The 21,412-nt window shown below is 39.9% G+C and overlaps 1 protein-coding gene across 4 annotated transcripts in view; it reads right to left on the reverse strand.

The window, feature by feature from the left end:
• The window catches only part of LOC122083688 (glyoxylate/succinic semialdehyde reductase 1), a 42,221-nt gene extending 24,666 nt beyond the window's left edge, over positions 1 to 17,555 (reverse strand). Inside the window, exons 1-3 of one of the 4 annotated variants that reach the window (XR_006141701.1) lie at positions 17,020 to 17,553; positions 13,366 to 13,476; positions 13,179 to 13,280 (exon numbers count right to left, since the gene is read on the reverse strand). Coding sequence is in view for 3 of the 4 variants with exons in the window: in XM_042651564.1 (XP_042507498.1) it covers positions 13,179 to 13,280; positions 13,366 to 13,476; positions 17,020 to 17,124 (318 nt within the window). In the remaining variant the exon portion in view is untranslated. Of the gene's footprint in view, positions 1 to 13,178; positions 13,281 to 13,365; positions 13,477 to 17,019 lie in introns of all 4 variants that reach the window. The other 3 variants (XM_042651564.1, XM_042651563.1, XM_042651562.1) reach the window with 3 other exon arrangements.
• Between the last annotated feature and the right edge of the window lie 3,857 nt (positions 17,556 to 21,412).

A 21,412-nucleotide genomic window follows, 5' to 3' on the forward strand; every position in this document is an offset into this window, starting at 1 on the left:
TAACCCTAACATCTCAACACTATAGCTCCTAGCCGCCAACACGAAAGAGCACCGTCGGAGAAGGCGCAACCACGGTGGAGGAGCGCTGGCCTTGCAAAGGGCCTCAGCCAAGCAAGCAGCTGGCCTAGCAGATGGTCTCCAAGGCGAAAGGGCGGTGGCCTTTCTGAGGGCAACGACGAATGGCTGCCGACTGAGAGCCCGACAAGCTAGTGTCGAAGAGGCTACTGTCGATTGGGACAAAAGTACAAACCAACAAATCGAAAGGTAGGTTGCTGGCGGCCGGCAAGCCCAGCAAGGTAGGCAGACAACGAGGGTGGAGGCCAATGCAGTAAGCAGCGAACAAACCAAGCAAGCCCAGCATCCTAAAGGGTTGGCAGCCAAGAAAGTGTGACCACCAACGAGACAGTAGGCCTGGTAAGAATAGCGTCCAAAAGGGTTGCAAGTATGGCGAGCAGCCAACCGAGATGCAGAACCAGAGGAGTAGACGACAGCAGACAGACCCAATGAGCCTTATGGCAACCGGAAGGACAGACGGTAGCAGGCCTAATGGGAGAGGCATCCAAAAGGGCAGCAAGCCTGGCGGGATGGCGATCAGGAAGCAACTAGCCCAGAAGGGGCCAGCACTGAGTCATCTACTAGTCAAGCAGGGCAGACGGCCGGTAGGAAGACGAGCCGACTGGTTGCAGAAGCCTCAAGAGTCAACACCGGAGATGACCGACAATAACAACCACGGGAGAAGAAGGGAAAGGGAGTGGAGGAGGAAGAAGGGAGGGGAAGAGGGAAGAAGAAGAGGAAGAAGGGAGAGGGGAAGGGGAGATGCAAAGGAAGGGGAAGAAGAGGAAGGAGGGAGGGAGGGAGGGAGGGAGAAGAGAAGAGAAGAGAAGAGAAGAGGGAGGGGGAGTGAGAGAGGAGGAGAGGGGGGGCATCCCAGCCTCACAGCCAGGCTGCTCCAAGCGGCGACCACCTTCGCTTCTATTGCTAGGGTTTTCAGGAGCCAAATGTGATACTCTGGTCTGACACAATTCATGTTTTACTGTTCAGGGAAGAACTTGGAAGTGAGAGGCACCTCTGATGGGTGGTTGGTAATGGTGGAATGCTTAGAAGCCAGGGATGACCCCACTTATCAGTGTTCATCCTGCCAGTTATACTAGAAAGCATTCCAAGAACAATGGACAGAATGGTTAGAACCATATCAAGTTAGTCTGTGGGAGTTCAGCATACAAGGTGGACCAGCTGGACAGAGCTGTACAACAGCCCACCGGCAGGCTGGTGGTGCTGTACAGGGCAGGTTTTGACACCTATCCTCTGTAGGGATGTGTAGGGCCCACAGCCCTACAGCTATGACCCTCATATTTACCCAATTTGTAGGGGTCCTAATGCTAATTATATCTTACCCATAGTTATCACGGCGCCAAGGCGAACCAAGGCGGTGGAGGGTTGTCTAAGCGCTTAGGCGAGAAGGCGCATGCCTTGAGGCGAACAAGGTGACCAATTGTTATTTTTTATTTTTCCTATTTTCTAACATTATTTAGTAAGTTATATATACCTTGTATAATAAAAAATCAAGATTAAGCAACATCAAGTCATTAAAAATCAACATTTAGCCATATTAAATCATAAAAAATTAACATTAAGTCATATTAAGTTATAAAAAATCAAAATTTAGATAAATGCTCTGGTTCTATAATAAGTTTGACTGGTCAAATGATATTATTTTTGCATGAGACTTTTTGTATCAGTTATAATATAAAACCAGCTTTCCAACAAGTCTAAGATTACTTAAATCTAAGTTGTAATGACAAAGTTATGCTCCAATCAAACTTATTTTTAAGTGCGCGAATGCTGGTAAAATCGCCTGAATGAAAATAATTTTATGGATATCAAAACAAAAAATTATTTTACCGGACTTTTGGTTTTTAGCAATGTTTTAACATGATAGAATTTATAAAATTTTCATAATTGAGAAAAACTCCAGCATTTAAAAGTTGAAAATCGCCCCTATAACCAAAATCCAGTTTTTCTTCTTGGACTGGGGGGTTGACTTTTTATCCTTTTGGAATTTAATTTTTAAACTATTTTTATTGGATTCAAATAGGGGGTATTTGCTTATTTATGAATAATATCTTAAGTAAATGAAGCATTTACTTAAATGATATTTGGCATAAATAAGTGCCAAAACACAAGGCGGCATGCAATGCAATAAGGCGACTGTCGCCTTGGCGACGCCTTGACAACTATGATCTTACCTGATAGGTTAGCAATTGGCAGGGTCCACCCTTGGTTAATAAAATTTAAATGAAAACTTGTGTTTATAGGTGTTCAGCCAAACAGGTCCTAAGGACCCATTTAGGCTGCACTATACAAACCCAATTCCTGTAACTATTCACCATTTGCGAACTATTTTCTGCTGGAGCAGCAAGGAGAATAAGAGGAGAAGAAGAGAAGAAAAGGAAGGAGGAAGATGAAAGGAGAACTGAAATCTTGCTCCCAAGGAACCAGCAGCACTTGCCTACCCTTAGGTAAGTTGTTCTCTGATCTCAACTTAGTATGTTATGCTGTGAAGGGTATTAACATGCTAGGAATTTCGTTGCATGTGGGATTGGGTTCAGTAGTTGGTCCCTAGAGTTGAATTGCAGCTCCTAGTTGCTGGATTTTGGTTTCCAGAGTGGGTTCAGGGACCCAAACTCACTCTGACCCATCTATGGGAACCATAAAAATTGGGGAAAATGCCTTGCATGCTAAGAATTATGTAATTGGAGAGGGAATGGTAAATGCATGCAGCCAATTTGGGGTTTATTACATGCAATAGGTCCTTACTGAATTTTCCAAGTCTACTATGTATGAAATTCCCAAATTCTTCTTTGATTCCTATGTTTCTCCCCAGTTGAGCTCAATTGGAGCTGGGTTATAGTCAATTATGTTCCTTATGATAATTCAGCTCCAGACAATGGGGAATTGATGGGAAAAACTCAGGTTTATGGTTCAGCAAACCGTAAGTTGTTGAATTTTAAGTCAAATGTGGATAACTATGGTTTTAGCTTCCGTCCAGTTTCTGATTCCAGATTCCTGGTCACATCAGGAATCTTCTCTCCGGTCCAATCTTGGAGTCGTTTCAGTTTATTTTCATCTTTTAAATTTTATTACATGTACTTAGTCGGGCTGGATTAGGATTATATATTTTCTAACCCTGTTTGGTTTATGTGTTCTTTATTATTTAAGTTTCCTAGTCAGAATTAAACTCTTCCATGACTGGATGATTGGAAGAGTTAAGAGTCAGATTTCTTATCTCCCATATTCTGTTGGGTTGTGTCAACTTCAGTGACTTCATGTGATTGTTTTATTTTATGTGATTGTGTTTTTCCTGTTTTCTCTAGTTTCCTTATTAGGATAGTTCACTATTTGCTAAGTTTCCTTTTTTGGGTCTTGTACTTGGTTTAGAAATAAGACAGGCAAGGGAGACTGCAGGTCACGATTTGGTGAACTTAGCAGTCTCACTCTTCTTCTTCTTCTTCTCTTGTTCCCTTGATGATTGTTGGGTGTCAATCCTATACTTTGTTACATGGTATCAGAGCAGGTTCATACTCATTAACCATCTCTGTTCTGGTTCTCCATCAAAGAGTCGATCTCTTCTCTGGTTGCAGACTTGCAACAACCTGTGCTGCCTAAGTACTTCTTGTTGCCTTGGTTCATGATGATATAAGAATAACCAGGGCTCCTCTACCTTACTATGCTGCTGATTATGCTGCTTCTTTGATCTAGAAGGATAATATCTACTTTTTCATGGCTGTTGCCCCTATTTCTGGCCCTATGTACTAAAAGTATTGAAGCGGCTGCTGTTTGCTACTCTACCTACTGATTCTGCTAGCCTTTTGAAGGCCGTTTCTGCTCACCCCAAGGAAAACTCGACCTCAGTATCAGCTTCTTCTATTGGCTTGATCAAGTGTTGCTCAGTCTTCTCTTGGTACCTGCGGCTGCTCTGTTTTCTGATCTTTTTTCTGCTCCAAAGTTCCTTCAATATCTTCAGGTCTGGTTCTCCAATCAGGCTCAAGTTTTGGGGTTTTATTCCCCTCCTCAGGTGGCTCATTCGACCCTACTTTGAGCCTATTCTGGATTGATTTTTTTTTTTGTTTAAAACCCTACTTATTTCTGCCACAAGTGCTCTGTGTGTGAGTTTTCTCTGCTGCAAGCTATTGTCTCTACTACAGATCAATGTCCATTGTTTTCCTTGGGTTACTTACTACTTGTTATCTTATTCTCCACCTCTTTGGTTGAGTTTCTACTCTCTTGCTGCTGTAATGGCCGAACCAAAGGCACCCTCTGATCCTGTTCAAGTCCAGGTAACTACTACCAAGCTTTCCGGAGTTTCTATCTTCTGTGGGCCCAGGCCGTACAGGCCTATATTCATGCTAAGGGAAAGCTTCAATACAATACTGATAATCCCCCTTAAAATTGATCGTAAGGATCCTACTACTAAAACTGCTTATGATAATTGGAAGCGTGAGAAATCTGTTGTTAAAATATGGTTATGGAACAGTGTTGACACCTCTATTGCTTCCAATGTCATGTTTCACACTCTTGCCAAGGGGGTTTGGGAAGACTTACAGGAGAGTTTCTCACAGAAGAAAAGTATTTCTCGTACTTATGACTTGTACGAAAAGATGTTTAACTTCAAGCAAGGTGACAAAACTCTTAATGAGTATTTTAGTGAGTATAAAGGCATTCTTAAAGAACTCCAGATACATCAGCCCCTTACCCAACACCTCTCTCTATTGTGTCCAGATTTCCCATAGTGGTCACATCTAGGTCTATCTCTATCATCCCCATGGTATGGCCCTAGGCCTCTTCCTCTACCACACCAATCTCTTTGGGAACTAAAGGAAAATGCAGATCTCTCAAGGGATGATATAGTTTCCATGGTACTCTTAAGGTCTCCTCACTTTCCAAGTAGCTACATAATACATCCAAAGATGGAAGAGGCGATTTGCCTAAAATTTGCATCCGGATTGGTTCAAAGTCTAGGTTTAGGCCACCAAGGATAATCAAAACATGCTCCTTTTCAAGAATTCTATAGACTTTTGCTTCATCTTCAAAATTGGACAACTGAAGGTCTCGATAACGATCATACTCCCCAGTTCCAATAAGGCAATTACAATGTTATAATAGTTAGAGCTAGTCCTCGCCATCTACTTCATTCTGATAACCTTCTGAAGCAGTTGTTAGACCTTAGTCGAGTCACCCACTCAGTCAAAAGACTTAAAGGACACTATCACAGATATCCTTCGCAATTTTAAAACTCATAAACCTTCTAACAATCTCATGTTTCATAGAAAAAAATCAACCAAGTCATAACGGTTGAGTTCTCGCTCTCCCATTCTTAAATATGGGATCATAGGAATGAGGAGCCTTAATGGTACTAGTAATGTACCCTAACTTCCCCCGATTTTGTAGAGATAACTTCGTTGAATGTGACCAACCCCAAGTAATTGGTGTTGTCCAACTTCACAATGGATATCTGTGTATTGGAATTTTCAAATGCAACAGACTAGAGTTAGTACCAATCGAATCACCAGCCGAAGCTTCCATAGGTCCAATGACCTTAAACATGGTGTACAAGTACACCTGAAAAAATGGTTATATATCCAAACTAAATGGGGAATTATATATATATATATATATATCCAGCAAGCAAGTAAATCATAAAAACTTGAAGAAAAACAATTAAAACACACCTTTCACGATGTAGCTTTATCCCAAATCAACAAACAAGTCTCACATAATGTACTCATCAACCAAAAGCAACCAATCAATACAACACAAACCATTTCATACAAAATGGAGCTCAAAAGCCCAAATTGGCGGTACCTGGCAGGTTTTGAGAGGATGAGTTGAGCTCCCATGGAAAATTACTTCAGCAACTGAGACCATAGGGAGCTGAAAGCTACCTCCTAGGAGATTCTAGCAACCCAGCCCCACTCCCAATAGTTACTCATTGAGAGAGAAACAAGAACACAAAGGAGAAGCTAGCGGTAATAGTGTACAGGGTTCCTTTATCTTCAAACAACCTTCACAACCTCCAATCTTCCTCCATTAGGCCTTCTAGTTGAAGAGAGAACTCTAATATATCTTCTAAGTGTATTTTCTTACATGGTATAGCCTCTATTAGAACCATCTACTTTTCTAGGGTTTCAAAGAGAGGTACAAAGGATGTATAAGCTTAGACGACTCTCAAAACTAGCTCTAATACCAAGTTGGAAATAATACAACGATTGATTCAAGAGAAGAGAGAAGAATGTAAGAGCTAAGAAGAGAAGGGAATAGAGAAGGAGAAAACAGGAGTGTGCAATCATATGGGAGAGAGAATCGATTTCTCTCCCCTATATTGCTTTACTAATGTATTGATGGGAATCACATACACCTCCCTAGAGAGGTAAAAGGTAAAAGGTAAAAATGAAAAAAATACGATATAAGACGACAAGTAAATAATCTAGATCCCAAAGTACCCGTATTACATAAATTCCAACTCAAACCTCCCTCATCCTTAGGAAGACAAACAACAGCTCAACTGGTAGGATGAAGGAATCTCGAAGTATCAGATCATTTCCAAAGGAAGGCAAGACATAAGATAAGGGACTCCAACTCCTTGATGGAGAACTGAGGTAACCCAAAATACTAGACCAATATATGTAAGAAGACTGAAAGAACTGATCGAATCAATTCCAAGTGATATTTAACCAAAACTACCATACCAATATGTTCCAAGCAAATATTAATTTTAATTTATTATACTTATTTTAGAAAATTAGATAATGTAGGATACCATACCAATATTCCCAAGCAAATATTGATTTTAATTTATTCTACTTATTTTAGAAAATTAGATAATGTAGGATACCATACCAATATTCCCAAGCAAATATTGATTTTAATTTATTCTACTTATTTTAGAAAGTTAGATAATGTCTGATAGTTTCCAGTTTCCTCGATTAAGTTTAAGTTCTCTTGTTGGAATTGACTTTAATTCTATGAGTTTATATATGTAACTAATTGATTGAGAGAAAAGAATTGAATAAAAGGAAATTTGAAAATTACAGCAGGTAGTATGGTGCATTCAATTTTCTCCTCTTTCTCCCCTTCAAATCGACTCCCTCCTATCAGGACAGATTTCTTTCTATTCTCCTCATTTTCTTTCCTTTCCTTCCTTATTCTTCTTTCTTCTACTTTCCAGATCTGTTTTCTGATGTTACTTGCAGCCCTACATGGTTGGATCAATTTTCTTCGATCTCTCAGATTTTAAGAATAAGCTCCCTACCCCAGGGAGATTCAAAACCTAGGAGCTTAAATCTAAAAGACCCCTCTACTGTGATCATCAAATCAATCTCAGAACTGGTTTTTCTCCGCCAGCCTTCAAATTGAGTTTATTTTCCTACTAATTAAAGTCCGAACCATTGGCCTCGTATTGACTGAACTCTGTCGACCAAAACCAGCAAGTCTCTCCACTAGTTTATTGTCGTAATCATAGGAGGAAAAAGAAGACCACTCTTTGTATTTACAATTAAGACCCTATTCTTCCAGTAGTACAGAAAAGCCTTTTGTTTCTAAGTTCTTTCTAACTTATTCCTAGGCCATTTAAAATACAGATTGATGGAGGGCCAGTAGCGGAAGGGAAGAACACCTGAGATGAGTCTCAAAGTTGCAGGGGAGGGAGAGGAATCACACAAGAAGAGTGGGGCAAGAAGGAGAATCACACAAGCATACAGCCAAGGGCTGCCAAGCCACACAGGCACACACCACACAACCAAGTTCAATTCAGCTTCAATCTCTGTCCAATACGTTGGTTACAATCATACAAATAGGAAAATAAAAAGATTCTAATAAGGAAACAAGGTCTAAACCGACTCTAACCATGTCCTACATATCCTACCACTTCGAAAATAAAAGACAAATAAAAGATTCCTATAATATTCCTAAATAAATAAAAGCTCTTAAAATCCTACTAGACTCCAAAAACTCAAATATGGACCCGGTTCATCTCTGACTGGATACACAGATGAGTTTGGATCAGTCCACAGTTGTGCACCTGCATCGGAGATTGATCCTTCCCGTTTGGAGTTAATTATTACTGATGAGTTATGCTAGGATGAAAATACACACACTTGCAAACCCATGAAAACCAGAATCATAGTCAACCAAAAAACTGATAAATAGGGACAGAAACTAAATGGAGTAAAAACTAACAAACCCTACATCGGATGGAGATGAAACTAATATGGAATGGAGGTCCTAATGGGGTAACTATGTTGTTAAAATATCAAATCAAGATGACGGTTAAATTGGGAGAAACAAGCAAGGACAAAAAATATAAACTAAAAATCCAGATTAGAAACTCAAAGAAAAATAGCTATAACTCATAATCAGTTGCTTGGATGAAAACTAGACTTGGATCGTATGTAGAGAAGGAAAAAAGGTACAAACTAAAATTTGGGACCCATTCAACCACTGGTTAGATAGACAAGCATGTCTGAAGTTCTGTAACTCAAAATAGACATAACAGAAATCATATGACAGTAAACTTAGACAAAACCTGCAGAATATTATGTAAAGAACGAAACCGAAGGTAGATATAACAGAGAAACACAAAATAGAGATCGGAAGTCACCCAAAATAGGTCTCCGTTGGATGAGGAAGCTTGCTGGGAAACTCTGCAGAACAATAAAGGAAAAAGAAGAAGAAAAGAAAAAGAAAGAAGGGGATATGACCAAAGGTTTCACCACCTATTAATGCAGATACAGCTGCACTTACCTAGTTGGACTAGCATGACCGACTGTGGAAGCCAAGGGCCAAGAAGAACTGGTCCAGCCCAGGTTTTTGGTCCAACAAGGGCTGGTGGTAGTTAGTTTTATATTATGCCTTTTATTTTCTCAAGTTTGTCTTTGAGTAGGATACGTAGGAGATAGAGAAATAAGATTATGTTTCAGTGTTAGAGTCTAAGTAGGAGTTTTATAATTTTCCCTTTATATACTTACATAAACTCAATGTTTTGAGATGACAGCGAATTTTATTTTAGAATTAGTGAATTTGTGCATTGTGTGTGATCCCCTCCCCCTCTTTATGCAATTTCCCCCTTTGTGCGTTGTGTGTGATCCCCTCCCCCTCTTTATGCGATTTCCCTCTCTTCCCTAAGGCTACCCCATCAATTTGGTATCAGAGCCGAAGGATCCCTATTCCTTCCCCTCCATCTCTCTTTTTTCCCTTCCCCATCTTCACCCCATTCTCAGTTCTGCTTTCAACCGAGACTAAGAACAGCCAAAAAAAAGAGAGTCGATTCTGTCCAAAGAAGAATCGACCCTCATTGTCTCATCGCCTCCTCTTTTTCCCTTCACCACGTCAATCGATCCCTCCCCTTCCCTGTCCTAGGGTTCTCCAAGTAAAAAAAAAAGGATCAACTCTGTTCTGAACAGAGAAGTCGAGACCTCATTCCCCTCCGGTGGCTTCAGCGACCCTTTCTGGGTTTAGCTAGATCCAAAAAAAAAAAAAAAGAGCAGAAGTTCAGAGAAGGCAGAAAAAGAGAAGGAAGAACAGAAGAAGTAGAAGAAGGGAAGCAAGGAGAGAGAGTCGAGAGAGAAGATCGAACCAGGAAAAAAAAAACCAGCGCAGCAGAGAAAGAAATAGAAAAGAGGAAGAAGAAGAGAGCAGCAGCATAATAAAAGAACATACCTGGTTCAAAGCCTGCTTGACCGATTCCTATCCACCGCTGGTCGTCGAGGTTCCGCCATCGTCTCTATCAGGTTCCTCTGGTTCCGTCTCCAAGAAGAAGAAGGACTCCTTTTGTCGGTAAAATCCCACAACCCACAGTCTCATCTTTTATCCTTCCTTTTTTCTTTAAACTCTTGTGAACTTCCACTAATACCCCTCCCTTCCTCCACTATCTCTTTTTGTCCTAATTTTTAGTCACTTCCAAGTGTACCCTTAAGAGCATTCCTTTGTATTTAAAGTGCACTTTCAATATTTCCAATTCTTCCATCCCTGCAAGAAAAAAAAAGAGTTATTTTACCATTCTGCCACTACTTTTTAAACCCCCCTTATTTACTATTTTGCCATCATCCTTGAGTATAATCTTTCCTATCCTCAGCATGATAGCCAATAGTGAAGGTGTTCAACAGCTGAACTCCTATAAGGGAGAGATTGATGCAAAATTTGAAGCTCTCACTACCATTGTCACATCCCTTAAGACAATAATGGAATCCACGCAAGCTTCTATTGATCGTTTGGAGGCAGCAGACAAAGGAAAGAGTCTCATTCAATCCGGGGATTCTTCTAACACCACTCCACAAGATCCGTCACTACCACCACGACCACCACCACCATCTCCACCACCATATGGAACTGGTAGATATGATGATGGAGCAAAAAGAGCAGTAAGATTGGATGTCCTTGATTTTTATAGAGATAACAATCCAGAATTGTTCCTTGACTAGATTCACAGTTTAGAGACGTTCTTCAGATGGTACAGGTTGACTGAGCCCCGAAAGATCCTATTTGCAGAGGCCAAACTGAAAGGCATGGCTCCAAATCTGGTGGATCAAGCAACAGAACCGAACCCGAGGCATTGGTTTAGTCACTAATTGAGATGCATGAAGTCATGAACCGGAGATTCTTGCCTTCTGATTACAAGCAACACATGCATCTCAGGTTTGCACAGTTGAAACAGGAGAATTTGACCGTTGAAGAGTATGTTGCTAGATTTTATTATTTGGCCTGATTTTAAGTGGATGAAGAAGTATTGTTAGCACAATTCCGCAATGGTTTGCACCCTCAACTTAGTGTTGCCCCTGCAACTAGCCAACTGCCTACAATGGAAGATGTCGTACAAGTAGCATATCAGGTTGAAGACAATCTGAAAAGCCCATACAATCGGATGCCATTTACGGATGCTTTTCCTAGAGGTCCTAGTCTAGTCAACCACATTCATCTCCACAAGAAAAGTCAATCAGCAAACCATAGGCTAGTGCTTCATCCATGGCATCTTCACGACCCAACTGGTTGTATTCTCCACCTCGACGCGATTCAGATATGTCATCTTCACGGCCTAATCATCCATACTCCTCACCTCAGTGTGGTTATAAAAGGAACTCAGTATTTCCAAAGGAGGCTATTCAGTGTTTCTCATGCAAAGGGTATAGGCATAGAACTAATCAATGTCCTAACCAGTTGTTAGCATACATCGATAAGGACAATTTTATACCCTATGCACCAGAAGAACAACCAAAAACAGGAACAGTAAATTTGGAGGTTGAATGTGATCGTGAGCCTAAGGAGATAAATGATGGTGACAGTGATGGTGAGCCTCAACCATTCTATGTAATTCGTCCTCTTTTGATTACACAGAAGATTCCCGAGGAGGACAATTGATGCCGTAACAATATCTTCCAGACCAGATTGTGATGCAATAAGTTTATATAATTTGGTGATTGACCCCAGCAGTTGTACCCATTTTGTTACTGAAGATGTTGTGCGCAAGTTAGGTCTGAAAACTGAGCCTCATCCAAACCCCTAAAAGGTTAGGTGGGTGAACAATAATCTGAAAATTCATGAAAGGTGTTTGCTCACGTATTCTATTGGTGGACTGATTGATCAGGTTCAGTGTCATGTTCTCCTTCTGAAAATTTGTCACATTTTTCTAGGGCACCCATGGTTGTTCGACAAGAAAGCCAAGCACTGTGGATATGAGAATAAGTACTCTTTTCAACATGGTGGCCTTGAGATGAAGTTCCTTCCAGCAAAGGATCTTCCCCTGCTCAAGCTCAAGAGGACAGTTGGTACTTTTCTCATCAAGCGCATCAACTCTAACGGCATTCTTGGACCTCATCCAAACTCGACAGAGTCTAGTTCTTTTCAAAAGAGGAGAGTTGATGCAGATACAGTTGTACTTACCTAATTGGACCAGCATGACCGGCTGTGAAAGCCAAGGGCCAAGAAGAACCACTCCAGCCCAGGTTTTTGGTCCAACAAGGGCTGGTAGTGGTTAGTTTTATATTATCTTTTATTTTCTCCAGTTTGTCTCTGGGTAGGATACGTAGGAGATAGAGAAATAGGATTCTGTTTCAGTGTTAGTCTAAGTAGGAGTTTTATAATTTTCTCTTTATATACTTGCATAAACTCAATGTTTGAGATTAGAGTGAATTTTATTTTAGAATTAGTGAATTTGTGCATTGTGTGTGATCCCTCCCCGTCTTTATACGATTTCCCTCTCTTCCCTAAGGCTACCCCATCACCTATGGCCTGTGGGAAAGGCTTCACCACCTTGGGTTGCCACTTGCTTCACCACAAGGGCTGTGACTGATTCACCATAGTACACACACTCACATAGAGCTAGTTTCTAAAACATCAAATCTGTGGACTAGTGTGCCCTTTGCTCTTTATTTATAATATTAAAAGAATAGAACCTCGCCTTGCTCTACTTGGCTGCCAAGCAAACACTAAAAAAGAATCTTTCTAGAAAGGATCCTTAGCTATTACAAGGAAAATAGAAAGCAAATAAAGTAGAAACTAGGATGGAATCCTTGTAGAGGATCCATAGCTATTACATGCAAAATTAGAAAACCTTACTTAATAGCTATCATAACCACTAAATAATTCATTATATGAAATTAGAGACTAAGAAAATAGAAACTAACTACTTAATCCCGTATAGGCCTTAAATCCCGACTATTTGGGCTTATAGAATGGGCCCTTACAATAGAAAACTCAAAATTACTTAGCCCATGACTCATATAACCCATTGGGGACTTAAATTTGGGCCCAACTTATTGAACCACGGGGTTCAACTTGACCCCAAAAACTGAACCAAATCCAAATCCGAAAATTCTTCTTCCACCGGATGTAATCTGGATCAAATAGTCTGCCAATGAGTCCATTTGTGCCTTCTTAAAGGATCTTGAACTTCACAATATTTACAATTTTACCACTAAACTCTTAATTTCAGCTACCTAGTGTTTTTGTGGGCCCCACAACATTCCCAAAGCAGGGTTTCATGACCAAAGATTGCATTAATGACATATCAGTGAAAAAAGAAAATGTGGCACATTAACCCAACTTTAAATAGAAAATGGCATAAGTTATTGGAGCAATCATGTATCCAAATAAACAAATAAATAAATGCCATAAAATTTAACCTAGACCTCACTGATCTTTATTGATGTATCAGCATCTACCGTTGACATGTCTATGTAGCCTTTTCCGCTGCACATTTGCTCAAGCACACCATCCTTGTCAAAAACCACCTACAAAATTAACAAGTACGGAATTCTGGTTCAGAGGGCTAAAATGTTTTCATTTTAATCAAGTAGCAAAAGTCAGATCACTAACCGACAGAGCAGCTGAAGGATCTGATAGCATTGCTATGGTGTACTTGCACTTCTTCACAACTTCTGCAGGGGTTTCTCCAATGGAGGCACCATGCTCCACAAGCTCTTCGCACTACATGGTTTTAGTATACAAAAAAAAAAGTGAGAAATTTGACCTCAACTTTTGTAGCATAACACAGACAAGTGTCTCAGTAAGAACACACTAACCTCAACAATCCCAAAAAAGAACAACTACATGTATGAGTACTTTAACAAAGATTGTAGTTATAACGAGTTGAGATCTTCGCACTACAGGGTTTTGGTGTACAAACAAAAGTGAGAAAGTTGACCTCAACTTTTGTAGCATAACACAGACAAGTGTCTTGGTAAAAACACACTAACCTCAACAATCCTGAAAAAGAACAGCTATTTGTATGAGTGTACTTTAACAAAGATTGTAGTTATAACCATGGTTGGAAATCTCTGTCGTTTGACCACAGAAACAAATAAAAAAATACACCATCTTGGCCGAAATTTCGTCGAAACGAAATGAAACTTTAGTTTCTGAACCCACCAAAACACAGAAACGAAACAAGATTTCGAACCTTGGTTATAACACACCATAAGAGCCAGAAGAATTTATAACTCAGGCCTATCCAAGTTTGCCCTTGTGTCTGATATTCTCTCTTTAGGCAACTGGTCTCCCCCGGCCCATTCTTTGACCCATCTTGCGGATATATGGAACTCTTTGCCAGTCATCCCAATATCCCAGCAACAAAGGCATGACACTATTCTCTGGATGCCTTCCTCTTCTAAGCTCTTCTCTTCCAAGGCAGCTTGGGAGTTTGTCAAGACTCATGGCCCGGCCTCTCCATGGCACTATCTCATATGGTTCAAGCATCACATCCCCCGCCAGAGTTTCACAGCTTGGAGAGTGTTTACTAACTCCTTGCCCAGTCAACAGGAGTATACTTTCCTTTCACAGGGAGTGGATTCGGATGGATATGACTTTTCAGGGAAAGACTATTTGTGATATTGTGGGAAGACTTGCCTTCTGCGCTACAATAAACAAGATCAAGATGAAAAGAAATCATAAGAAATGGACCTCCAACTCTCGCTCTCTTGATAAGATTTGGGGCCCCATCTTCTTTGATGTCAAAGCCAAAATCTCTTGAATTACTTCCACTTGCAATTCCTCCCCTAAAAACTATTATATTGCTAACTCCTAGGAGCTTCCCAGCTCCACCATCAAGAATAGTAATACTCTCTGAGTTGGTTTTGCTTTTTTCCCCCTCCCCTTTTTAGGGCCTATAAGCTTTTTCCCTTTTTCACTTGGTAATGAATTATTTATTCACCCAAAAAAAAATAAAAAGTTGAGATACATGAACATAAGTAATAGTTGAAATCTATAGCCATATAGAAAATTAAGATATTTAAATGACAGTGCCAGATATGTCTGGCACATGAATACAACATAGTCTTGGACATGACCAAATCCTGAAATGCGCATCATTCAAACTAACTTGACTCTTGACCAAAGCTAATTACCACATAAAACGAATTTTTTTACTGAAGATAGCATGTTTTCACCCATTGCATCCCAAGATATTGGCCTCAATCAATCTATCATTACTGCCCAAAGGAGAAGTAATAGGTAGCGATGATAGAATTTGACCCCGTGACACTATGTATCCAAAACAAATGTGCTACCAAGCTGCCCTACATCCCTTTTAATTGGTCAAACTCAAATAACAAGCTAACCTTTGCAGTGTTTCTAGCTCTAGGTATCAACACGAATGATCTGATATTCATTCACACTGGCAGCTACCTTCTTATTGTTAAAGATAGAAAAAAAAATCAGTTTTCCATACTTTATATTAACCACTAACTGAAGCCATTGCAAAACAGTTGCTTGATCTTCCATTTTCTTTCCTTTGGTATTTTTTCTTTTTTGTAAAATTCTTTCCTTTGGTCTCTTTTTTCTTTCTTCTTCTTTTTTTCCCCTCTTTTGGTTTACTTGTGGCAAAATCAAATGCATATAATGAAGATGGAAGGTTCTCAATGCGATACTCCAAACAAGTAGATACAAATGGAATTGATTTAAACTATAACGACCAAGTTATCTGCAGTTCATGACAACTTTGAGCTTCCAAATGCACTTCTGAAATTTTATACAAAATAAAATAAAAAATAAAAAAATGGCATACCCAGTTCACGAGGCTCCTGCCACTACGGGTCTAATGACCAAAAAAGCGACCAGGGCCAAACAAGACTGAGCACCACATGCTGCAAATAGGAAAGGGGGGGTAGGAGAACATTCGAGAAATCTCACAATCACAAGCTATGGCCAACTTTAACCACATTAAGAAAATGTAAGGCAACATTGTCCTTAAGAAGAGAGAAGTTACAGTCCATCGTTGCCCAGTTATCAGGTAAACACTCAAGAGTTTGAAGAAATTTAAAGCTATGATAAATTCTGGTTTTGGAACTTTCTACGCCTAGAAACTGAGAAAGTTGTAACTCAGGGAAATTTTAATTCTATGATTGGAGAAAAAGGATCCATGCAACCAACCCCATATAGTTTGGTTAAGGCTGAGTTGAGTTGAGTTTAGTTATTAATCAAGAAACAGGGAATACAAATTGAGAAAAAGACACGATTGAATCACACCAAAGGTTCAAGAACTCATTTCGTTTCGGTGTTTTGGTGGTTTCAAAACCACCCGAATGCCAAAATTTCGTCAAAATGGTGCACTTTATCCCATGTGTTTCGCTAGCCATTTTGGGGGGCTAATGGCTGAAGTGGCCGAAATTAGCAAAAAGAACGAAACGAAATGACCGTGATGGCCGAAATTTCGACCTTTTTTTTTTCTTTTTTTTTCCTTTTTTTTTAATGAGTGAAATTATGTAATTTTATATTTCGTATACCACTGCGTCTTGGTAAAAAAAAAAAAAAAAATTTACCGAAATATTCGAAATTTCGGCAAGTTTTCGAACCTTGATCACACCTAAATTGATCATATGAATAAAATTAGATTTAATTACCACATGTTATCAAGTTTGATCAGTGTAGAAGTCTTAATGGAGAGAATACAGCATGCCACAGGGTTAGTAGATCTACTCTCTTCAGCCGAATATAGACAAAAGGTATTTCCAAATTGAGAAAAGTAACATGATACCCGTGTGAAGCATGCCTCTATCAGTTTATCCGAGTACCTATTCATCTAATGGAAGATTCTTCTACAATTTGGGTTTTTTTTATTATTTGTCGCGTTTCTTTCTATCACTTTCTCTGACAGCATGGATTGCTGGTTTCTCAACCACTGTTTGGAGATAAAGTGTTAAGACCTCATAAACGCCCAAAATTTTAAAACCAAAAAAAAAAAAAAAAAAAAAGGAAAAATCAGAGCCACACCAGCCATAAGTATTCAGAATCGAATGGACATTATAGAAGAAAAGTTCTCCAATTGAGTGAATTATTTGCCTAATGATTAATTAAACGATAACTAAACAGAGTTAAATTATGAGATATGATTAAATGCGAGATAATCAATGCAGGAAATAAATTGAATCGAATCATGTTGCACGGAACGTTGAAAGCAGAGTCATGGTTGGTTTTTAAAAGTTTATAAATGGAAAGGAAGAAGTGGTGGAGGTGAAGTTGAAGAAAAGTAGCGACCTTAGAGAGAGTCCTGTTCCAGACGGTGACCTTGAAGCCATTGCGGAGGAGATTCATGGACATTGCCTTGCCCATGATCCCAAGCCCTAAGAACCCAACCTCCATCTTCGCCTTCCGAATTCTCAGCACTCTGATGGATGATGATGATGATATGCTCCCACTACTCCACAGTCCACACCCCACACCAAACCACTGGTTTGTTCGACACTGCTTCTAATTATAAACTAGAGAGCGAGAGAGATTCAGGAAGGCATTAAGTGAAACCGACGACCATTAGCAGTTGAGTTCCGAGAAGTGAGGCAGATTGAAACATTTAATATTTTTTTCATATTAATATTATGGAAAAATAAAAGTGAATATTCGATCCTCGACTTCCATCGATCAACGCCTTCAACTCTTCCACGTCGTCGTCATTGTCTACTATTATTTATTCATGTTTTCCTGCATCTGTCATCCCACATTCTCTCACTTGGTCCCACCTCCATTCCCTCACTTCTTCACTTCATGCCATTCTCGCCATGCTTTTCCTATTTCCTACTGTCGAGGGATTTCATCCCCAACGTGCATTCCAACTGTTATCCCAAGACCCATCCCTTTTTTGTTTGTATGCCTTGTTTCTCTATTCAAAAAATTGTGTACAGAAAACTTGACTCAATCTACTCTCATTTTTGGAATGGAGACACCCTCACACATAAAGGTTCACCTTATTAGATAGAAAAAGATGTGTCAGCCTAAAGCATTAGGGGCGTAGGTTTCAAAGATTCTTACACCCAAAATAAGGCCTTGCTCCTCAAAGTTGGGTGGAGACTTCTCATGAACCCTCAAGGTCTTTGGGTGTGAATACTACAGGCTAAGTATTTCCATAACAAGTCAGTTTTTATCCCAAAACAAAACTTTGAAAACTAGAGGCTCCTCTTATTGGAATGCTATTGTCAGTATGATTCCTACCATTCAACATATGGCTCACAAGAAAATTGGTAATGGGAATAATACTTTTTTTTGGATTGACCCTTAGATTTATCAGTATTCTCCACTTTTTATTGTTTGTTAAACGAAAAGTAAATGAGTATTGGGGAATACCTCAGTATAGCTTTCCTCGTAGCAGAATGGATCGAGTTGCACCACGTGTCGATCCGCATGAAAAGCGACGAATGAAAAAATGCGATGATCTCGCTAGGCAATCACTAGGCAATATTCCACTCTCCAAATCCAAATATTACAATGGAAATCCTTAGAGACGCACACTCTCAATTGGGAGGGATAGAAGAGAATAGGGAGAAAGGGAACACTTGAGATTATGTCAAAACCTCAATTGGCTTTGTAGCCAAAACCCTCTCATTTTATAGAGAATTGGCTTGCTAGGATTCCCAATCCTAGTGGGTCTATGATTACCCCAAGTGGGTGGCCCACGAAGGAACCGGGTCGGAACCCAGTCTGAACCATATTAATTAACATCTCCTACTCGCCCACGCAGGGCAGACATATTTATTTGTCCATTCTAGAAATCTCTCTACCATAGGTGTCTCATCATACAAGAAATGGAGCGTGCAACCTAACGAGATAATACGAATATAGGAGTGCTATATCAAGCTTCCATCTAACCAACATAACACATCACTCACAAATAATCTAGGATACCCTAAACAATCCAATTACACCAAGTTCAGCACTCTTGATCTCTCATTATGAGCAGTGCTGACCTTAAAACATGTAATGTACATATGATTACGTCGAAACATAAATACGATAAGTCGCCTGAGCAATAAACCACAAAACAAGGGTGTAATTTAGAATAGTTTTCCGTAAGCTCACATATCAATTCGACTATTTCCAATTGTGCCCCGCTAGATCGCATCATTCATGATCCTAAAGAGCACGTCAAAGTAACGTCATTGGGCATCATCTTCATGATATGGTCTCAGGTAGAGGGTATTCATAGGATCAACTCAATTTTGATTCAAGTGGCTCACACAGTGATGAAGAAAGGATCTATTCAGTCACTCTCACAAATGGTCGAAATAAAGCAAGTCACTTATAAAATAAAAAGAACAACATACGAGTCTGGGTTCAATCGCACTTTCAAGTACGTAACCTAAGTAACTCAGCCCAGTCGCCCCCATGGCATTTTCTTGAGTTCTCACACTCCGTTATAAGTAGACTACACTGAGACATGGGATCTCTGTGTTTGATCATAGAAATGTCATATCTTAGCTCTAACTAAAGTGCCACTTAGCTGAAAAGCTTTTTGATCATCTCGCTCGCTATCTTCAAGCACCAAGATGAATTTCACTCATCTTGCTCGCTGTCTCAAAGAGCCGAGGTGAATCACCAGTGTGATTGGGTTGATTCGCGCTTGGTGATATATTTACAAAATAAAATGTGTACACATGTAAATCACTCTAAAGAATTATATGTCTCATATATAAATCAAATAGTGATAACAATAATATCTAAAGAAAATGTCAAAAGTCAAAATATAAATCATCCACGTCTAAGTCCCAGATTCCTAACATGAGTAAGGAAAATGTCCCGAGCAATAGGCTTAGTCAATGGATCAGCCACCATGCTACTCATGGAGATATGCTTCAAGACAACTTCCCTTTACACAACTATTTCTCGAATGTGGTGATATCTGATGTCTATGTGGTTGGCTTTCCCATATAACTTGGGGTCCTTAGCAAATGCCAAAGCTACCGTACTATCACAATGCATAAGCACCACATCTCCTAAATGGGTGGTAATGGCAAAGCACTGTAGGAACCTCCTCAGTCAAACGACCTCCTGAACGGCCACCTAGCATGCAATGTACTCAAACTCCATCATGGATAGGGTCATGCAAATCTGCTTCTTGCTACTCAAGATACAACCCCACCTCCTAGGATAAATGTATATCCCGAAGTAGATTTACTCTCATCTTTGTCACTAACCCAGTCAACATCACTGTAGCCTCTCAATCTCAAATCTAAATCACTGTAGGTGAGGGTGAGATCAGTGGTCCCACAAAGGTATCGAAAGATTCTTTTCACTGCCTTCCACTAGTGTGCTCCTGGATTACTCTGATAATGATTAACCATGCCAACTGCGAAGCATATATCTAGACGCGTGCACATCATTGCGTAGATCAGACTGCCTATCGCTGCTGCATAGGATACTTTGGATATTTGATTATTCTCTTCATCTGTCTTAGGGCACTGGTCAAAGCTCAAAACATAGGCCTTGTCCATGGGAGAGTCAATGGGTTTGGACTTATCCATGTCGAAGCGTTTAAGGATCTTCTTTATGTAAGTCTCTTGAGACAAACTAAGAATATTCATAGAGTGATTCCTAATAATCTTGATGCCTAACACAAAGTTGGCTTCACCCATGTGCTTCATCTCAAAAGTAGAGGACAACCACTCTTTAGTGATGATAATCATCTCCATGTCATTCCCAACCAATAGAATGTCGTCAACATATAAGGATAGAATAAGGAAACTTCCCTTGGACTGTTTCACATATACACAGTGGTCCTCTTCAATCATTTCAAAACCAATAGAGGTAATAGCATAATAAAATCTAAAGTACGACTACCTAAACGATTGTTTAAGGCCATATATAGAACATTTGAGACGACAGACTTTGCGCTCTTGTCTCTTGGCCTCAAAATCCACTGGTTGATCCATAAAGATCTCCTCGTCTAGTTCTCAATCGAGAAATACAGTTTTAACATCCATTTGAAAGAGCTTCAAATTTAATTTTGCCATAATGGCTAGAATGAGGCGAATTGAGGCAATTCTCACAACTAGGGAAAAAGTCTCATTATAGTCTACACCCTCCTTTTGGGTATGGCCTTTCGCCACAAGGCATGCCTTATATTTGTCAATTGAACCATCCGCCTTGCGTTTGACCTTTAAAATCCATTTGTTTCCAATGGTATTATGCCCAGGACATAAGTCAACTAACTCTCATACCTAGTTCTTACTCATAGAACTCAGTTTATTCTCCATAGCAGCTTGCCACTTATCCTTAGCAGGTGAGGAGAGCACCTCTCATAAGGAAGTGGGTTCATCCTCATCTTTTGGAACATGAATGAGAGCTTCCCCTTTAATCTCAAAAAGTTGACGGGGAATCTACCCACGAGTGCTCCTACGCACGAGGGAATCCTGATGATCATCTAGTGGTACACTCTTACTGGTTGGTACGCTCCCACTAAGCTGATGATCAGTCTCACTTTCTCTGACAATTATAGGATGAGTTAATTCTCCACCCTCCCCAAGAATAAGTGTCACACCCCGTTCACCCTGAACCGGAGCGGTGACCGAGTTAACACCGGTTAACCCAAACCTGCCAGGATCATCAGATACTGTATTCCACCACAGCATACACACACTAACATAAGTTCATCAGATCAGCA

Source organism: Macadamia integrifolia, chromosome 7, assembly GCF_013358625.1.
Source record: "Macadamia integrifolia cultivar HAES 741 chromosome 7, SCU_Mint_v3, whole genome shotgun sequence".
NCBI classification, from domain to species: Eukaryota; Viridiplantae; Streptophyta; class Magnoliopsida; order Proteales; family Proteaceae; genus Macadamia; species Macadamia integrifolia.